The sequence below is a fragment of the Antedon bifida genome, chromosome 10, assembly GCF_963402885.1.
Source record: "Antedon bifida chromosome 10, ecAntBifi1.1, whole genome shotgun sequence".
Taxonomy (NCBI): domain Eukaryota; kingdom Metazoa; phylum Echinodermata; class Crinoidea; order Comatulida; family Antedonidae; genus Antedon; species Antedon bifida.
In genome coordinates, this window is record NC_136235.1 from 9,423,841 (window position 1) to 9,444,073 (window position 20,233).

The 20,233-nt window shown below is 34.0% G+C and overlaps 1 protein-coding gene across 1 annotated transcript in view; it reads left to right on the top strand.

Annotated features, from left to right (window-relative positions):
* LOC144853824 (dual specificity mitogen-activated protein kinase kinase 1-like) overlaps positions 1 to 20,233 on the top strand; it is a 58,439-nt gene that overhangs the window by 19,973 nt on the left and 18,233 nt on the right. Inside the window, exons 4-5 of the mRNA XM_078711671.1 lie at positions 10,416 to 10,493; positions 10,704 to 10,755. Of these exons, the coding sequence (XP_078567797.1) occupies positions 10,416 to 10,493; positions 10,704 to 10,755 (130 nt within the window). The remainder of the gene's footprint in view (positions 1 to 10,415; positions 10,494 to 10,703; positions 10,756 to 20,233) is intronic.

Genomic DNA, 20,233 nt, shown 5'->3' on the forward strand with positions numbered 1-20,233 from the left:
CTATGACTGTTTAAAAAAAGGCATAATTTTTTAAACAGTGCAAATTATCCATTTCGACGTGCTCGTATGATGTGATTTTAAGTCGAAATTGTTTAAAAAGTTGGTAAAATTACTAGAAAAGGCTGGAAAAACATAAATCACGCAAAAAAATATATTTTTAGTGTTACGTGCGCACCACGCGTGTAAAAATGCGAATAACATGGAAAAAAAAAAAAAAGATCCTGACAATAACAAGGGGTTATCCGCCAAGTGCGGATAACCAATACTAGATTTGAACTCGTCACTACAGACGGGCTGTTATTATGACTACCTTCTATAGTAATAATAGTATTAGTAGTAGGCCTAAAATTACAAGTTAATTTTTTATAAGTAATTAATACAGTACTCAGTATGTTTCATTTTAAAAACAAAAAATATCCAGGCTTGAAACTGTCGTAACTGTACATCAAACTCCATTATGAGCTATTGCAACAACAACCTGCAGCAGAGGATCGGTGGAGGGTCAAGTTACAGGTCGTTTATAACATCGTCATCAACAGAAAGGAGGATCGGAGGACGCATAACATGTGCTTGCCTGATCTTGTTGTTTTGTTTTTTTTTAGTCATGCGCGATAATAAATTAGATAGTATTTAAATAAATGTTATTTTAGTTATAAATAAAAATAAATTATAATTAACATTTTAGGGTTAGGCAAGACTTTATTTAATAAAAGTTGAACTTCACTAAATTGAAGGTTAAACAAAACATAAAAGTACAGTTCAGAGAGAGTATCCATCCGCGGATCATAAACACGTGGATATAAACACACTGGGCGAATGAATTACGAATGGAGTGATCCGTCTCGATTTCCGTTGGAACAAAAATAATATCGTATTTGTATTCTATTATTTTGACATTTACAGTATTTAAACAATCCATATTATCCCATAGTACTAAATAAGCGTAATATTTCATTTAAACGCAATTTTAAAACGAAACATTGTTCATTATATAGCAGGGATGTCACCACGGTGGTCGGCGATGGACGGCCCCGTCCACCACTCGGAATTTACGACCACCATTTTCATGACGCCGACCACCACTATATTTACCCGTGTAGATCGTAGCCTATTGTTCGTAACTTACTACTACGATACGATGTATTGTTATTATAATTATCAACGTGTCGATCGTAGGGTGGTTCGTAGAGTAAATAAACAACATTGTCATCGCCTTTAGAAAACGCATGGACAATGCAAATTAACAATGTACTGTTCACTAATTAAAATCGGCGCCGCCTAAAAATCCTACCTAAGGCTAGGCCTAGTAGGAGACGACACATTAGCCCGAATTTAGCCGAACGAGACGACATCGTGCGCCAAATCGACATCGGAATGGAGTCTAGTTTCGGCGGCCTAAGCTAAGCTTACGCTAATTTTTTTAATCCTACCTTGGCTTAGCGAATTATAAATATGCCGACGTAAACATAAACAAAATATATGCAAAATCAATATATTCCATGTTAAGATTTAACATAGGCCTAGGCCTAGTACTCAATTATTACGACATGTCACTGTAATAAAAATGGCCCTAGTATTCTGTAGCTAACCCTGACCATAATTAATTTTGAGTGAAAAAAAACATGTGCTACGTGTGGTGGAGAGAGAGTATCGCGTTTCATGTCATGTGACACAAAATCTAGGTACACAATCTTCGTCGCGTTTCCAGGCCTGCCATATAAAAAAAATCTAGGTCTGTGCGCGCGATCGACGTTCCTATACTATATTTAGAATGTTAACGATCTTTTGTTGTCGGCATCGTTTCTGGATCGACTGGACGTTTTATTTTTAGAAGTTGGCCTAAGCCTATACTAGGCCTACTACTACTAGTTCATTGTGGTTCACCGTGTGGTGCCATCATGCCTCTACCGTGGGAAATTTCTATTTATATATATTCGCCGTCGAGTCGATAAAAAAACACCACGAAAAAACGATTACGATTAATAATATTTATTAATAAATTCTTCCGAGTAATTTACAACTTAGTCCTCCGTCAAAATTGACTCATTAATTCAATTGTGCACACCTTGTTACCTCACAAAAAACATTGTAATGCATTTTTCCGACCGTATTAAAAATATGCGTGGGTTTGGCGAAGTAGTCGGACACCCCCCCCCCCACCCCCCGATTTTTTTCGATTGGGGGGGTGGGGGGCGGATCGCCGACCACCAATCATGACATGCTGGTGACATCCCTGAATAGCCTAGTAAACAAACATAGTTCAGACAGTAGAGTAGTACTGCGCGATACACACACGTGGGTAAACAGCAGCTTCACGGCGAAAACTGTCGTATCAAGGAAATATCCTTCTGTCACCTATGCTATACCACATTATTTCACATTTTCACGCCATGTACATCGTATTTAACGCCAAGTACACAGTATGGATTATCATACAGTACTACTACTAAGTAGGCCTATAAGTACTATAGGCGTACCACATATTTTAAAATTAAACTGTGGGTAGGTACGCCGGTAACCCTCCTTTTTAGCTAGCTAGGCCTAGTCGGAGGCCATTTCACACAAACAGACGACGACCGCCGTCCGTACGTTGGCCGATCGGTGATAGATGTACACTTGTTCTTCTTTCATAAAAATAAAGGTCCCATTTTAACACAACACACAGTAATTAATACTAATATTAATATTAAGCAGGCTATGACAAGTCACAAGTTCGAATAAATAGAAATGATACGATTGTTTTGCCAATACAATAATATCATCATCTTTAAACATACTTGAAAAAAAAATTTCTAAAGAAAATAGCAATTAAAAACTGCTCAAAGCCAGGCGAAATATCTTATTAACTAGGCCTACTGCTGACTGTACATTCCCATTCATCGCCGGCCAGTATTGTACAAAATTCATTGATGACGGACTGTTATGACTACCTTCCATTATTACTAGTAATAGTATTAGTAGTAGGCCTAAAATTACAAGTTAATTTTTTATAAGTAATTATAGTAATACAGTACGTCAGTATATTTCATTTAAACAAAAAATATCCAGGCTTGAAACTGTCGTAACTGTACATCAAACTCCATTGTTAGCTATTGTAACAACAACCTGCAGCAGAGGATCGGTGGAGAGTCAAGTTACAGGTCGTTTAGAATATCATCATCAGCAGAGAGGAGGAGGATCGGAGGACCGGAGGACACATAACATGTGCTTGCCTGATCTTGTTGTTTTGTTTTTTAGTCATGCGAGATATTAAATTAGATAGTATTTAAATAAATGTTATTTTAGTTATAAATAAAAATAAATTATAATTAAAATTTTAAAATATGCAAGACTTTATTTAAAAGTTCAACTTCACTAAATTGAAGGTTAAACAAAACATAACAAGTACAGTTCAGAGAGAGTATCCATCCGTGGATCATAAACACGTGGATATAAACACACTGGGCGAATGAATTACGAATGGAGTGATCCGTCTTGATTTCCGTTGGAACAAAAATATCGTACCTACTTGTATTCTATTATTTTGACATTTACAGTATTTAAACAATCCATATTATCCCATAGTACTAAATAAGCGTAATATTTCATTTAAACGCAATTTTAAAACGAAACATCGTTCATTATATAGCCTAGTAAATAAACATAGTTCAGACAGTAGAGTAGTACTGCGCGATACACACACGTGGGTAAACAGCAGCTACACGGCGAAAACTGACATATTGAGGAAATATCCTTCTGTTACTATAGGCTATACCACATTATTTCACATTTTCACGCCATGTACATCGTATTTAACGCTTGTACACAGTATGTATTATCATACAGTACTACTACTAACTAGGCCTATAAGTACTAGCTAGGCGTACCACTTATTTTAAAATTAAACTGTCGGTAGGTAACCCTACCTTTTTAGCTAGCTAGGCCTAGTCGGAGGCCATTTCACACAAACAGACAACGACCGCCGTCCTTAGCGTACGTTGGCCAATACTGTAGATGTACACTTGTTCTTCTTTCATAAAAATAACAACACACAGTAATTAATACCAATATTAATACATTTATTATTACTTCACAGTAATTAACTCGCATTTTAAATTTGATGAAAACTAGTATTCAAATTCCGTGTTTGGTGCATGCAGCACAGTACACAATAATCTGAACATTGAGATTTCCCCTCCTAGCTATCGCTTTGTAGTCTACGCGTAGCCTACGCGTAGCATGTTAGCTTGCGTAGATTACGCCACGCGAAACCTACGAAGTTGCCACGCGTACGAAACGTAGTGTACGCGTCCAAAGGATCTGTACTGTAGTTCCAAGTCGATGTTTGATGTTTTTTTGCACGTGCACATGATACTACAAGGTCAAGGTCATATATCATTGCTACTTGTAGTGTTTGGTTGTTAACTCGTTGGCTTACCGTTATGTACGTTATAGTTCCAAGTCGATGTTCGATGTTTTTTTGCACGTGCACATGATACTACAAGGTCAAGGTCTTATATCATTGCTACTTGTAGTGTTTGGTTGTTAACTCGTTGACTTACTATTATGTACGTTATAGTTCCAAGTCGATGTTCGATTTTTTTTTGCGCGCGCACACAATACTACAAGGTCAAGGTCATATATACCATTACTACTTGTAGCAAGTCGATGTTTTTCGTACACGTGGGCCTACATATGGCGGGCCAAACATTTAATAATTACCATGATATCTTAGTTTTAAATAGAGATATCTTAGTTTTAAATAGAGATATCTTAGTTTTAAATAAAAATCTTTAGTTTTAAATAGATATATCTTAGTTTTAAATAGAGATATGTTAGTTTTAAATAAAGATATCTTTGAATCGGCTACCTACTTACAGTTTTGTCGGTAATTACTACTGTTTTAAAATTGATGTTATTTATGTTATTAAGCACCATAATTTTACAGAAATCTAGGTTTAGGTTTAAACAAGAAATATTTCATTACAAAAAACACTGACTTTTTTTACGTAACAGTTTTAGTTATTAACTGGTAAATTATTACTTTTAAGTTGAACCTTTAGTTTGTGTATGTATTTTTTGGTTAACAAAAAGTAATAATTTTCCAGTTAATTATATTCGGAACCAGATGAATTTATTTAATAGTTTTAATTATTGTTCTTTCGTCATTGAATGATGTTTTTTTAATTGATATTCTGTTTGATAATTTAAAATATAATAAAAATTAGCTTATCAATCAATTAATTGAATCAAACAATCTACTTTTATTTCAGAATGTCCATGGCTTATTGATGTATAGAACAAAAGTATAATATTAGACTAAACTATTGTACTTTGCATATTCCGGTGTAGGGGCGTTACTCCTTAATGTCGTAGTGACCCACAAACTCAATTTCCCAGATCTTTCGTTATAACCTTGACCTTGTAGTATCGTGTACGCGTGCAAGGAACTAGATGTACATAACAGTAAGCCAACGAGTTAACAACCACACACCACAAGTAGCAATGGTATAGGCCTACATGACCTTGTAGTGTCGTGTACGAGCACAACATACAAACATTGAATCGAAAATCGATTTGGAACGTACATTAGTAAACTAACGAGAACAACCAAACACTACAAGTAGCAATGGTATATGACCATGACCTTGTGGTATTGTGTGTGCGCGCCCAAAACATCAATCGAACATCTACTTGGAACTATAAGTACATAACAGTAAGCCAACGAGTTAACAACCAAACACTACAAATAGCAATGATATATATAGCCTTGACCTTGTAGTATTGTGTGCGTGCGCAAAAAACATCGAACATCGACTTGGGACTATAACGTACATAACGGTAAGCCAACGAGTTAACAACCAAACACTACAAGTAGCAATGGTATATATGACCTTGACCTTGTAGTATCGTGTGCGCGCGCAAAAAACATCGAACATTGACTTGGAACTATAACGTACATAACGGTAAGCCAACAACTTGTAGTATCGTGTGCGAGCGCAGCAAGTAACAAATATCGTCTTGAACTATTACGTACATTAAACCAACGAGTGCAAATATCGCGCGCACGAGCAGCAAAATAGTAATAATCCAACCAACGAGTTAACAACGACCCTAAATAGACGTATCGTGAACACACAAGTATTGAAACAACTCAATATAATCATGATGTATTAACAAAATTTGATTTGTTTTGATCTTTTTATTTTTTTACATTTGTGGGCGAAAAAGTGTCTCTTTTTACATTTGTGGACAATATCACATTTGTGGGCGATGTTTGTTTTCACATTTGTGGGCGCTGTTTATTACATTTGTGGGTGATGCGTTTTCACATTTGTGGTCGTTTTCACATTTGTGGGTGATACGTTTTCACATTTGTTGTCGTTTTCACATTTGTGGTTGTTTTCACATTTGTGTGTGTTTTCACATTTGTGGTTGTTTTCACATTTGTGTGTGTTTTCACATTTGTGGGTTCAACAAGGTGCAGGAGGGGGATGGCTGAGGAGGTTCAGGAGGGGGATGGCTAAGGAGGAGGTGCAGGAAGTGGTGGCTGAGGTGCATGAGGCGGATGGCTGAGGAAGAGGTGCAGGAGGGGGATGGCTGAGGAAGAGTTGCAGGAGGGAGATGGCAGAGGAGGTGCTGCAGGAAGGAGATGGCTGAAGTGCAGGAAGGGAGGATGTCAGAGGAGGAGGTGCAGAAGGGGTGGCTGAGGATGAGGTGCAAGTGGGGGAGATGGCTGAGGAGGTGCAATAAGGGGATGGCGAGGAGGAGGTGCAGGAGAGGGATGGGTGAGGAAGAGGTGCAGGAGGGGGATGGCTGAGGAAGAGGTGCAAGAGATGTATGTCTGAGAAGGAGGTGCAAGAGGGAGGGGATGGCTGAGGAGGAGGTGCAGGAGGTGGATGGCTGAGGAGGAGGAGAATAATATTTAATGAAAAGAACACAATACATATTTTTTTACATTTTAACATTTTTTAACAATATTTTATGTTGTATTTAGAAATACCTACCTGTCAATATAAATAATCTTACTAAAATACATGATATTACATGCTATGCAATGCAAAAAAAATCAATTCATACACTGGTTCAAAAGTTACGAATCATTTAAAGACGGGCATTTTTGAGACATTTGTAAAAAATGAGCACAAAAAGATCAATTTTGGAGGACCCCAAAAAAAAATAGTCTTGTACAACTCTGTAGTATCTATGGGTTTTGCAAAAATAAGAACTTTAAAGTTATTAATATAAAAGTTATAACCCTATAATGGTTCCAAATATAATTGGTAAAAAAATGCCATTTTTCAAGCAAAAATCATCGTTTTTTGGCAACTTCAACGGACCATAACTTTTGAATGGATAATCCGATTTCAATCATTTAAATTGAAAGAAAAAGAAAAAGTACCCCTCATCATTAGTTTGAATTTTTACATTGGGATACCTACTGTATGTATTATGTCATGAAGCCAAAGGCAAATTACTGAAAAAATCAGTGACTGGATCTGGAGATACAAAATAAAATAAGCAAAAGCTAAAAGCTAAAAGCTTAAAGATGTATTGTCCCTTTGACTAATTCCAAAAAAATAAAAATAAAAGATTTCGAAAAAAAGTGGGTCATTTTGAAGTATCATAATAGTTATTAACTTTCACCAAAAATTAGTCGAAAAAAAAATCATTTAACTGAAATACAGACGTTTTTTTGTTCAAAAAATAACTTGGACTTCTAGTCAAAGTTTTCGATCAAAACATATCTCATAATGCAACGCGCTTTTTTGGCTACTTTGTATGCATAATCATAAAACTTCTTGAAAACACCTTCTCAACTGTGACGAGTTGTAAACAATACTAATTAGCATCATGCATAATGCACCTCGTGGTTTGAAATCTTTGTTTACTTTCGCTAGCGACGATTTTCCAGACGAAATGTAATCAAATTAATTTACCTGTTAATTACGTAAACTTGTTGTTTTTAGCTTGAATTTTCGACTTAAAGTGAATAACTTTAATATTACTTTGATATGGCCAATTTAAATTTAGAATACTTTGACCTTCATTTTTTGTGTTTCAAGGGACAATACATCTTTAATCAAAACAATAAAGTAAAACAGCTTTTGGGAAACACAGAACCTTCATTGGTGCAAGTGAGAGTGAGTGTAGTTATGAATATTTGTACAGTATAAGTTATACAGTAAATGGAATGACAACTAGGGCGTGCCTTGTACTGTATTTTATTTTCTCACTCTGCCAGGATCTTAATCATTTATTCGCTTCCTGTATTCAGTGGGAATTCATGGTTTAAACTCTTCCTGAGCTTCAATCAGCTGTTTTTAAACATAGCCTTGACATAGAGTTATAAAACTTTCCAAATTTCTTAAAAATTTATTTCATCCATTTATTATCAGTTGACTAACAATGGTTTAATGCTGTTTATGAACACAATACAGTATTCTAGAAGAAAAATTAGTAATAATTATTGTAGATGTCGACAGTATTAAAATAGATTTTCTAACAAAAAGACATTTGTTTCTATATAGAAGGTAGAAATCTATATCAGTTCAGTAATTAGCTGAAAAGCAAAAAAAAATGCCATGTTGTTATATTATTATTTTTATTACTCCTTAAGGTGGGATTCTTACATTTTTGGAAATTTTATATAAAAATATAATTACATAACATTAATATGGTAACAGATAAAAAAAAAAATCCATGTTGGTAAATTATAATTGTTATTACTTCTTAATTATGGAGTGGGTTTTTCTACATTTTGGGAAATACAGTAAAATAAAAATTATAATTATATAAAACATTATAATGGTACAGTAGATTTATACAAACATTTTTATTTAATTATTCAAAATATTACATGTGACAAATTAGATTAAAATACTAGTTCATTTAAATAGATACTTAATAATAGTAATACATGACCTTTAGAATGTGGACTAATAATAACTAATAATAGTAATGTATAGTAATTGTGTCTTATATACAAAATATATACCATAGACAAGTAGATGCTTATACACAGTAAGTACAAGCCACATACTTAATTGGTTTGTACTATCCAGCGTACTGCAGCGTCTATTAGAAAATCAATGCTCAAGTATGAAGTGATATTATGCCTGTGGCCTTCTACGGTTCTCAGTAACAACCATTGGAGCGTTTTGCTAACATTAATCTCTACATTATGAATATAGGTCAAAGTAAGAATCTCTCATGATCTGTATATAATTGTATTTTTTTTAATCAGTATGCAGACAAAATATTCTTTTTACATGCTATTTATCATAAAAAGGTCGACGACAGCACACAATTATTGCTTAATTAATAGTTTTTGTCTTAATTTTAATCTTAATAATGATGTCTTCTGGTGTAATAATAAAATCATCCTCACCACACTAGATGTCAGAAGGATACATATTTTGTAGTTTCCTATTAGTGTGTGTAGAAAAGAATTATTTTCATAGTTTAATATGCAGCAATACAAATACATAGCTATGTATGATATCATTCAGTGTATAATAAAAAATCAGTATACTGTATTATATAATAATAATAATAATAATAATGATAATAATAATAATAATAAAAGTTACTGAGGTTCGTCTATTTTATTAGTGTTAGAGATTATGTTAATAATTACTAGACCCTGATTTTATTCTCTTTTTATTGGTATATTGATTTTTACATAAAATCTGCCTTGTGAGCATTCTAATCAATGCTTTGTATGAATCAAAGGGTCATTGTACTGTGGTCCAATAAGACTTCATCAAGGATTTAAACATTTATTTTTCTCAAGTAGGTATTTTATTGTGATTACCAACATGAGAAAGTTAGTTTAAAAAGCCCAGTTGTTGTTAACACAATACTCCAGGCCTGACTGCGAACCCATGCAATTTTGATCATGATGTGGTTCTAAAAGTTCATGAGTGACATTTTATTTTATTTGACCTACAGTAAATGTACTGTATTTTCAAATCTTGTCTGCTTCTATAAGAGATACTATTTAAAGTCATCTAGTATTTTTTTAACTGATTCCTATTTTTGTATTATAAGTGGATAAATCTTACTAAATGCTTAGAGATATCCAAATTGTATTAAAATAACAGAAAACAATAATATTTAAAATGAAAAATTTATTAACAATATTTCTGTGTATAATTACAGTATGGACCTGTTTCTGCCGGAAGGAAGCTGCAAAGTTGCCTTTGTTGTAAAAATTACTAAACCATTTTCTTGAACAACAAGACACATTTTACTTTTAGAAAATCCATAAACAAAAGATTTCTTAAAATATGTTTGTTGAGTTGCCACACTGGTACTTTTACAGAATTTAATTTAATAATAAATTTAATTTTTCTCTGCACACATTGAAACTGTGTAGAACAAAAGTGCAATGATTTGCAATCTTGTTAAATAATGTATTGTTCTCTTTTCAGGATGGTGGCTCGTTAGATCTTGTTTTAAAAAATGCTGGCAGAATACCAGAGAGAATTCTAGGAAAGGTCACAATAGCTGTAAGTCCATTTATACTATAATTACTTTAATATTTAATAAAATTTATTGTATCGTTTACAGCTGCCAATGAAAAGATTTAAACTCAATACTGCAATTATACACAACCCCTAACCAACCTATAATAATCAACTTTTTTATCCACGATTTCACATACAGTACTAATATTTGTAGAACTATGCTCTGTATATTGTATACATTTCTATTTGCAGGTTTTGAGAGGCTTGTCATATCTTAGAGTAAACCATAACATAATGCACAGAGGTAGGTGTTTGCTATTGTCATTTATAGTTATAGAAATCAAACCAAAGTATACACTGTACAGAGTATATAAATTAAAATGTTTAAAATGTATGTAATTATTCTCTATTCTATTTATATTTCCGCCCACCCGAAACAGATACTGAAAATCCTCTATTTACATTTGTATAATATTTTATGCAGCCCCACACATTTGTAAACGCTACCCTTTGCAAAAAAGCCGTATACGAACGTATACGATTTACATACGTTTCGTATATGTTTCGTATAGGAAGTCCATTTCGTATACGAAACGTATACGTCAATTCGGAAGTTCCTGCCCGCATAATAAACATATACGAACCGTATACGATCATTTATAAACAATTTCCTAATTATACGATCCGTATACGATCCGTATACGATCCGTATACGATACGAGTACGCGTGTATACAAACTGCATCATATTACAAACCGAAAAGGGACTGTCCCTCTTTTTACAAGACGACGATAGCATACGTTTACGATGGCAGGAGCATCTTGACTTCAATAATTAGTGTACAATTTGTTCGTTTTTTTTTTCAGTCGGTATATGTACATTAAATTCCCTATGATGATTTAGTTCATAGTTTTCGCTAATGAAAAAAATTGGTGCTGTATTTTACAAGACGTTATTTTTCTATCAAGCATAAAAACCCACCCAGACTGTTCCGTCTTGTTTATCCCCTCTGCTATTTCTTTACCTTTGGTACGTTCCATTAATAAGTAAATCATACAAAATGTGCTGTTATTAATTTAGAAAGTGCTTTAATTAATATTAATGTACTTGGAAATAAATAAATAAATATTAAATTGGACTCGCAGTATATCAAATTTAAAACAAGTAAGTAAAATACATAAATTACGATGTAATAAAAATGTAGAATACATGTGGCTCCCTATAATATATATGGAATGATCCAAATAAATTCGCCCAAAACGTGCGTGTGTTGTGTGTGCTGCATGCATGCATCACATGGATCAGATTTCATTCATTTTCAATCATCATTGTTGTTGTCCAACAGGATTTTTTTTTGCTACGGGTTTTAACTCGCCATAAAAAAAAATAAAAAATGGGATGTAGGCCTAGTTACAGTAGGCCAAAGTAAATAGTAAATTCGATGACTTCTAGCTAGCTAGGCTATAGGCATATTGTAATTGTATAGATCGAACATGCAGTAACTAGCTACTGCGCAGCAGCTCTAGTAAACTAAGAGTAACTAGGCCTGGGAAAAATACGCCAAGGAAAAGAGTCTGTGGTACACTCATTGTGAAAATAAGCTTGCTTTCCCCCATATATTAGATTTGGTTATATTGGTTGTATTATTATAATAACCTACTCTAGCTAGTAGTAAATCAACAACGGTGAAATAAAAATATGATGCATTTATGGATATCATCGTTGTGCAGAGTTAGGGGGACGTGCCAACAAAACATTCAACAGCCAAAAATACAAAAAAAAGAAGCTCCGAAGTTTTAAAGCATTTTACTATTTTAGGCATCAGAACTAATTGCTGTAAATTTCCTAGAGTTGTCACTGATGAATACAATTTAACATAACCTACATGTAACTTAAAAAATCCAAATGATAAATTGTACGCGAACGTAGTAAAACCAGGTAAATGTTACATACTTATTTTACATCTCCCTGGTAAAAAGGTACCCCACGCCCCCATTTTTATGCCTCCATCATTGACAGGCCAAGCGGTATTTAATTATATTTTTATTTATTTAATTCGTAAATTTTAAAAAAATCGTTAATATAAATATGTGAACCTTTGTAACTTTTTGTTGTATATGCGCGGGCGCGAGATACTATTTAATAAGATAGGCTTTATTCATATCATATGTGTTGGAGTGGTAAACAACTATGAGCCTAGTTGCGAGGATACCGCCTCGTAACTACGTATTGACGTATAGACGTTTTACTATAATATTGAATATGTGTTACTTAAAAAAAGGATGTAATAAATTGTGTACAATATTAGTAGCTAATAGTTTTGTTGTGCCCCCTCTGTACACACGGCTGCGGGATGCTGGATATTTTAATTAATGTAGTACGAGTCTAACGCCAAATAAAGATATAGAACACATTTTGAGAATTCAAAGTTTAGATCTTTTTCAAGAATCTGATAAACATGACTCATCTTTTTACATAATACACAGCATCAGCATGTACAATCTAATTTAATTGTCACACAATTGAATTAACAAAGGACAAGGATTTCAAATAAACTGTTACAAATAAACAATTATGAATGAAATAGTTGGGGTATTGTTGGGTCCATGGGAAATCAACAATGTTTAGTAGACTTATTTAATTTGTTATTTACAGTTGAGGGTGGTTATTTTTTAAAGACATGTTTTATGATTTCTTAATCACCAAGCAGAAATACCGCTGAGATAAATGAAAGCAATTCAATCTGTTCGCTTAACCGGGAAAAAATTGAAATTCGATATAATTGTATTTACTATAACCACTAATTTTGTTTTTTAATTTTTTTCTACGGAAGTGATCAACTAATTCAAAATCCGATTGTATTCATTGTTAGATAATTATTATTATTATTATTATATAATGTTAATGTACATATCAACACATCCCACTTCTGTTTTGGATCATGGTTTTCCTCTTCGGCATTATTTGCCAAATTATTGTTACTCCATCTCCATGCTGTACTACAACACATGTCGCGGAATAATATCGCTTAACATAAACGATGTAATTTGACCACCCAAAGCTCGCACGTGGTGTGACGAATTGAGAAGATTGAACGACGTACCCGATGATATGCATGATTGGCCACCAGAGAACCGAGTCGACCACGAGTTGCAATTGTAGGCAACCGAGCGACGCTCGGTCGTCGTCGGCGGCTGAACTTACTGACCTCTGCCATATTTTATAAAGGAAAACTGCAAACAACATCGTGAAAGTGGCCCCTCCCCTTGTCTTGTCCTTTCTAGGCCTACCTTTATTGACTTGCGAAAAACGTTGTTTGAATTTTATCGGTAGCCTAGGCTATCTAATAAATTGAAATAAATATGGTCTTATGTCCTAGCTCCTAATACTACTAGGCTATACTAATAATACTGTACTAGACTAGTGGCTGGTGCTAGCTAGGCCAGAGAGCCAGCCTACGTACGTACGTATTTGTTGTAATGACAATTTAAATGTTTTATTTAGCTCTATTCTACTCATTACTACTATTATAATTTATAAAATGGCCTAGTTTGTTCGTATATGATTCGTATACGTCCCGTATACGATATTCTTATCATGAATAAACAACGTATACGTTACGTATGCTAAACGTATACGACGCCAACTCTTTGTGGAGCAACAGAGTGGAAATAATGTAAACAGTGAAATCGTATACGATCCGTATACGTCGTATACGTTTTCAGCGTATACGGATCGTATACGGCTTTTTTGCAAAGGGTACACCTTTACTTTGTGTACGTACAACAGTGCTATTCTGAAGCTTAATACATGTTGTCGCGGAAAACTACAATTTGTTGAAGATTCAAGATTTTATTGGTCCACTTTAAAATTGAAATTTGTTTCACTTGGCATAATTAAGACAATAGCAAAAATACATCAAATTGCAAATGGCAATGTTAAAATACTGTTTTTAAACTACTAAAAGCACGATAGACTCTGTAAATTACTGTTAAAACGATTAAAATTTAAAGCTCAGGTACAGGCATGAATTTTAAATATAATATCTGGTTACTTGCACATAAATCAAGAGGAAAAAACATGAATTTCCCTTAATATGGTCAAATACAAAATTTGGCAAAATTCTGCCATAAAAACCAGGAAGACTTTTTTTTAGTAGTTAGGTAGTTTAATGTTGGAAGAATTTCATCTGGTTGTGGAATAGGTATTAAATAAAATTTCTTTTAGAACAACCAAAAAATAATATAAGCGAACTTGCAGTACGTTTCGAAACCTATCAGGTATTAGAGCTAGGCCTAAACTATGCAGTGTCCCCACGCACAACACCTATTGAGGACATTGTTGTAGCGACAGAGCTAGCATGTAATCGATCAATGTACCGTATGCTGAAAAAGACATCATTCGTGCCAAACACTGCTAAAATCCCACCCTCCAACATATCATCCGAAGAAAGAAAAGCCTTACTCAATTTAAAGCAAAACAGCAACATTGCAATCTTGCCAGCCGACAAAGGTCGAGCTACTGTTGTTCTAGACACAATTGATTATGTAAGCAAAGTTAATGACATGCTTAGCGATAGTAACACCTATGAACAGCTGAAGAAAGATCCAAGGGAGGGCTTTAAAAACATGCATAAAAGAACATCGCACAGACACAGAAAACAACACGGGAGGGATTTTAAACAGGGCTCAAAGATTGTCTACATCATCAATCATACATAAATCTGCAATAACAGATCATGCACTACAACACAATCACCTCATTGATTGGAACGCAGCTATCCTTGAGAAAGAATGCAACACTCAAAAAAGGCAAATAAAAGAGTCGATCAACATCAGAAAGCATGGAAAAATCATGAACAGAGATGAAGGAGCTAACGAATTATATGATCAACTATTGAAGAAGGAGAAGGGGGCACATCCTTTTGGACCTATTGGTGGCGCTATACCAACTCATCGTCGTCATGGGATTAACAACGCTAGGCGATGAAACGCCAGTTGAGAATGAAACCTGATAGGTTTCGAAACGTACTTTAAGTTCGCTTATATTATTTTTTGGTTGTTCTAAAAGAAATTTTATTTAATAGGTAGTTTAATGTAATAGCATGTCTGGTGACTCCCTAGAAGGTGAAAAAAGATGGTGGATATACGGTGGATAATTTTTGCTATAGCATGAAAATAAAATTCTGAAGTTGAATAAAAATACCAGAAATGTAAAATTCAAGTTATATTATATATTTAGTCATCTGATACATTGTTTACCACACCGTGCCTCTCTATTTACAAAATGTGTGTACAAAAGAATGGAGATTTTACTGTGTAATTTGAACTATCCCCCCACTGATAAGAAAGTGCTTACAGTAGAACCTTCGTTTTACGTACCCTGATTTTACGTTCCCTTGATTTTACGTATGCTTAAAATGACCGATGACGTCATCATTTTCTTACATTGAGGGCGCAATTTAACAACAACAAAGCACAAAGCCATGGCTGTATGAGGAACTTATGTGCACTCCCCTACAGCAGCGACTGTTTTTATTGATAGAAAATACAAGAACATTGATATTTTTATTTATAACACTTTATTTAAACTAAATCGCACAGCCTGTATATACTGTACTTTTCTAGGCCTCACATCTTGCTAGGCCTACTAGCCTGGCCTAGATTAGTCTAGGAAGGGCCTACTGTAGGCCTAGCTAAGCTAGTGACCACCTGCATGCTGTAGGCAAACACGGCAGCCTTTTTAGCTACGATCTACGTATTTGGGGGTCAATTTAAGGTCAACCTGGATTTTACGAATCCCTTGTTTTACGTACGCCTTTCGGTCCCGTACCGTACGTATTTTCAACAAGCTTGTGTAACACAAATATAATCCCCAAAATGATGAAACATAGGGGAAACTATAGATCGATAATTATTGGAATGTATGATCAATAGAAATTTTTTGCCCGCACCTGGCCTTTAAAATAAACATGAAATATTTCTTACAAAAAACGCTGCTTGCTTGTTGACGTAACAGTTTTAAAGATACTGTATATTGTCCCCCTAAAAATTGTTTTTGTATTTCAAATTTGTTTTTGAATGTGTCATTTTATTGTCACATAATAGTTATTTATGTTAACCAAACAATTATTTACCTGAAAAAAAGTAATTTAAAGCAAAAAATACTTAAATTGTCTGTCAGACAATGGTTTTTGGGTTATAATTAAACGTTTCTTTTCTCTTTTTATACGTGAAGACAGAAGTGAATAACTTTTGTTTTTGAAGTAAAATACAACAAGAATTCATACTTTGATATCATGCCATATTTGTGCAATTGAAATTGAAAAATTAAAAATACTGAATCTGTAAAAGATGATGTGCTTATTAAATAATTTAAATAAAAATGATGTCTAAATAATATTACTTTATTATACTAAACAGACTCAATTTCTGTCACTTAAGTTTATTTTATTGTTAAGGTTTTTTTGGTTAAGACAATTAATTGATTGTCTCATCCAAAAAATGCGGCCCGTTTAGTTACTCTTAAATTTTTCAGTAGAATCAACCAATGAACAAGTTTTGCAAGATTTGCCGCAAAGGTGACTGCCCAAATTTTGGCTGTCATGAGAGTTAATTTCACTCTTAAATTTGGATCCGACTAATATATCACGAAGGTTGGGAGGTCTACGAAATGCAATAATGGGTGGTTCCGGAAAAACAGTCCTGAGACGTTCTGTGGACTGTAGAATGGGCATATGTTTCTCACTAATAGCATGTAATGGTGGCAACCTAGGGTGATAGGTTGTGACCAATGGCACTCTGGTCGAATTTGGCTGACGTGGTTTGTACATCAGTGTTTGACATCAAGAAATACCTTTTGCTTTCTTTATAGCAGTTTCGATGTATTCCTTCTTGTAATTTCTATTCCGGAGATGTCCGTTTAGTTCTTCAGTACGATTCTGAAAATCTAAATCTGAAGAACAGATACAGTACGTCTGATACGTAATGCTTGACTGTACGGTATGTTTTTAGTACAGTGTCGGGGATGACAATTGGTAGGGAGCAAGTACATATTTTTATCTGTGGGTTTACGGAATAGGTCAGTTTTGAGTGTATCATTTTCTATGGTCACTATAGTGTCCAAAAAATCAACGCTACTAGTGGATTTGGTAGCTGTAAATTTGATAGTGGGGTGGGCTGAATTAATATTGAGAAGAAAAGATTCCAAATTATCTTCACCATGGGTCCAGATCATGAAGATGTCATCAATGTATCTAAACCAAACAAGTGGTTTATTAGGTTGGAGGGACAGAAAATTGGCCTCAAGTTGTCCCATAAATAAATGTGCAAAAGATGGCGACCATTTTTGTGCCCATCGCTGTGCCATCAATTTGAAGGTAATGGTCATTTCCAAAATAAAATTGTTGTTGGTTAAAATCAACATGACCAGTTCTCGTAAATGAGCTTTAGTAGGCGTTTTGCCTGGAATTTGTTTGTAATTTAAAATACATGCGTTGGCTCCTTCTTCGTGAGGGATATTAGTATACAACGATGAAACATCTAATGTAGCCAGAACAGAATTATTAGGTAAATTTTGAATTTGGTTAATTTTGCGGATAAAGTCAGTCCTGAATGTATGAAGGGAGATCAGTCACATATGGTCTAAGTAAATCATCCACATATTCAGAAATTTTCTCTGTAGTAGTGCCATTGCCCGAAATAATGGGTCTATTAGGATTTGTGGATTTTAGGTAGGAAATAAAATCTGCCTGTAACTCGATTAACCTGTGAGGTCCAATCTTAGGATCGATGGAGTGTTTTTTTACCATCACAGAAACTGATTTGGCCACCTTATCCGCAATTTCCGGGGTGGGATCCGTTGTAAGTTTACGATAATGAAGAGGATTGTTTAGCTGTCTTAAGGACTCCTCTTCATAACATTTGATGTCCATAGCAACAGTGGCAGAACCTTTATCAGCGGGTTTAATGATGATATCATTACGCTGACGCAATTTGGCAATGGCCTGCCTCTCTTGTTTTGAGAGATTGTCACGTTTATCTGGACTCGGGACGTAGTTTTGTACATCCTCTTCAATAGCCTGAATAAATGTTTCTAAAGCTGGATAACGATTTTTAGGTGGATTCCAGGAACTTTTTGATTTAAATTTGCAAACGTTGCCTTTGTTTTGCGTGGTGCTGCTGTCTGAATCAGCAAAATTAATTGTAATCTTCTGGAGAAAGACTTCATATCCTTGGTTTTGGCCAGAATTTAAGTCCTTGGGAAAGAAGTTTTTTCTCTCCTTCGGAAAGTCAACGAACCTTCTGTGTATGTATATATAAATTTGATATATAGTATGTATTTCAATATATATTGGTGTGTGTGAATGTGTTGATATATATATATATATATACAAATATATAAACTGAAAGACACACAAATTATGATAAATATGTTAACAAACGTTTCGAAAGTAAACAACTTTTTTATTAAATATGCAATATATTTTGTAATGGATAACATAACAAAAAATATGCAGAAAATAATGTATAATATATATTTTTTTAAAGTGTAGTAGACAAAACAAATATATACATTATGAAAACATTGGGTACTACGTATAGGCCAAAATATTACAATTATTATTAAAACTAGAATTTAATTCGTCACTTTGACGAATTATAGGTGATCATTTTTATCATTTTAATGAAATTCACATTTTTTAAACATGCACGTACGTTAACATACCATCGTAAAAAGCTGATGTACGCCATCCTATGACATGATGCATATACACTTATAGTGCTGAGTTGTACCTATGTGTCATACACAATATATACAGTATATACTGTATATCTATATACAGTGTAGCATAGGTAAAATTACGGGACCCACATCATGTTCAAATTTGTTGGTATGATGGAATTATCAAAATAAACTCGAAGATGACAATTTCGAAAGATAATGAATTGAGCAAATAAATATAAGGATTGGAAGAGAATTTGATACGTAGAAGCGCAATGCGCGCTCATTGAAATTTGTATAACTTCGACTAAAGAAATCTAAAAACTACGTTTTAACTTCAACTGGCCATATGATAACATCACAACATCCGATAGACTTAATTTTTATATGAATTTATATCTACATTTCAACAGCTTTCATAATAAGTTATAATCTTCAAGGTCACCTTTAATTCTGAAGAGCTATTAGATATTCAAATGTATGGTGTAGCTAAAATTACACGACCTAGGTTATTCAAGTTTTTACGCGTGATGACGTCATCAAAATAAAAATGTTTACAACCCATGAGAAAGATAATCAATTGAGCAAGCACATTCTAAAATTTTTGCGAAAATCGGGCTCAAATAACGGAGATGCGCTCTATTGAATGTGATAACCCACACAAAAAGATAAAAATTACTAATTTTTAAATTCAAGTGGCCATTTGATGACGTCATACCATTTTGTACGTCTAATGTGTACATGAATATGTATGTACAACCCAATGGCTTCCCGAATAAGTTAAAAAAATTAGGGGTCACCTGCCATTCTGAAGATTTATATTCATTTTAAAAAGGCCTTATTTTTCACCATTTTCAGCACTTTGATGCAATTAATTTGCGCATTTTGTCATTTTTAACCTGCTCGTATAGCGTTATTTTAAGTTGGAACTGACTCAAATTTGGTGAATGTACTAAAGCTGGTGAGTAGAATGCGATTTGTATAAAAAAATTGCATTTTTTACGCTTTGTAAGTATCGCGCGCGCAAAATATTTTTTTTGCGCAGTAATTTTTTGAAA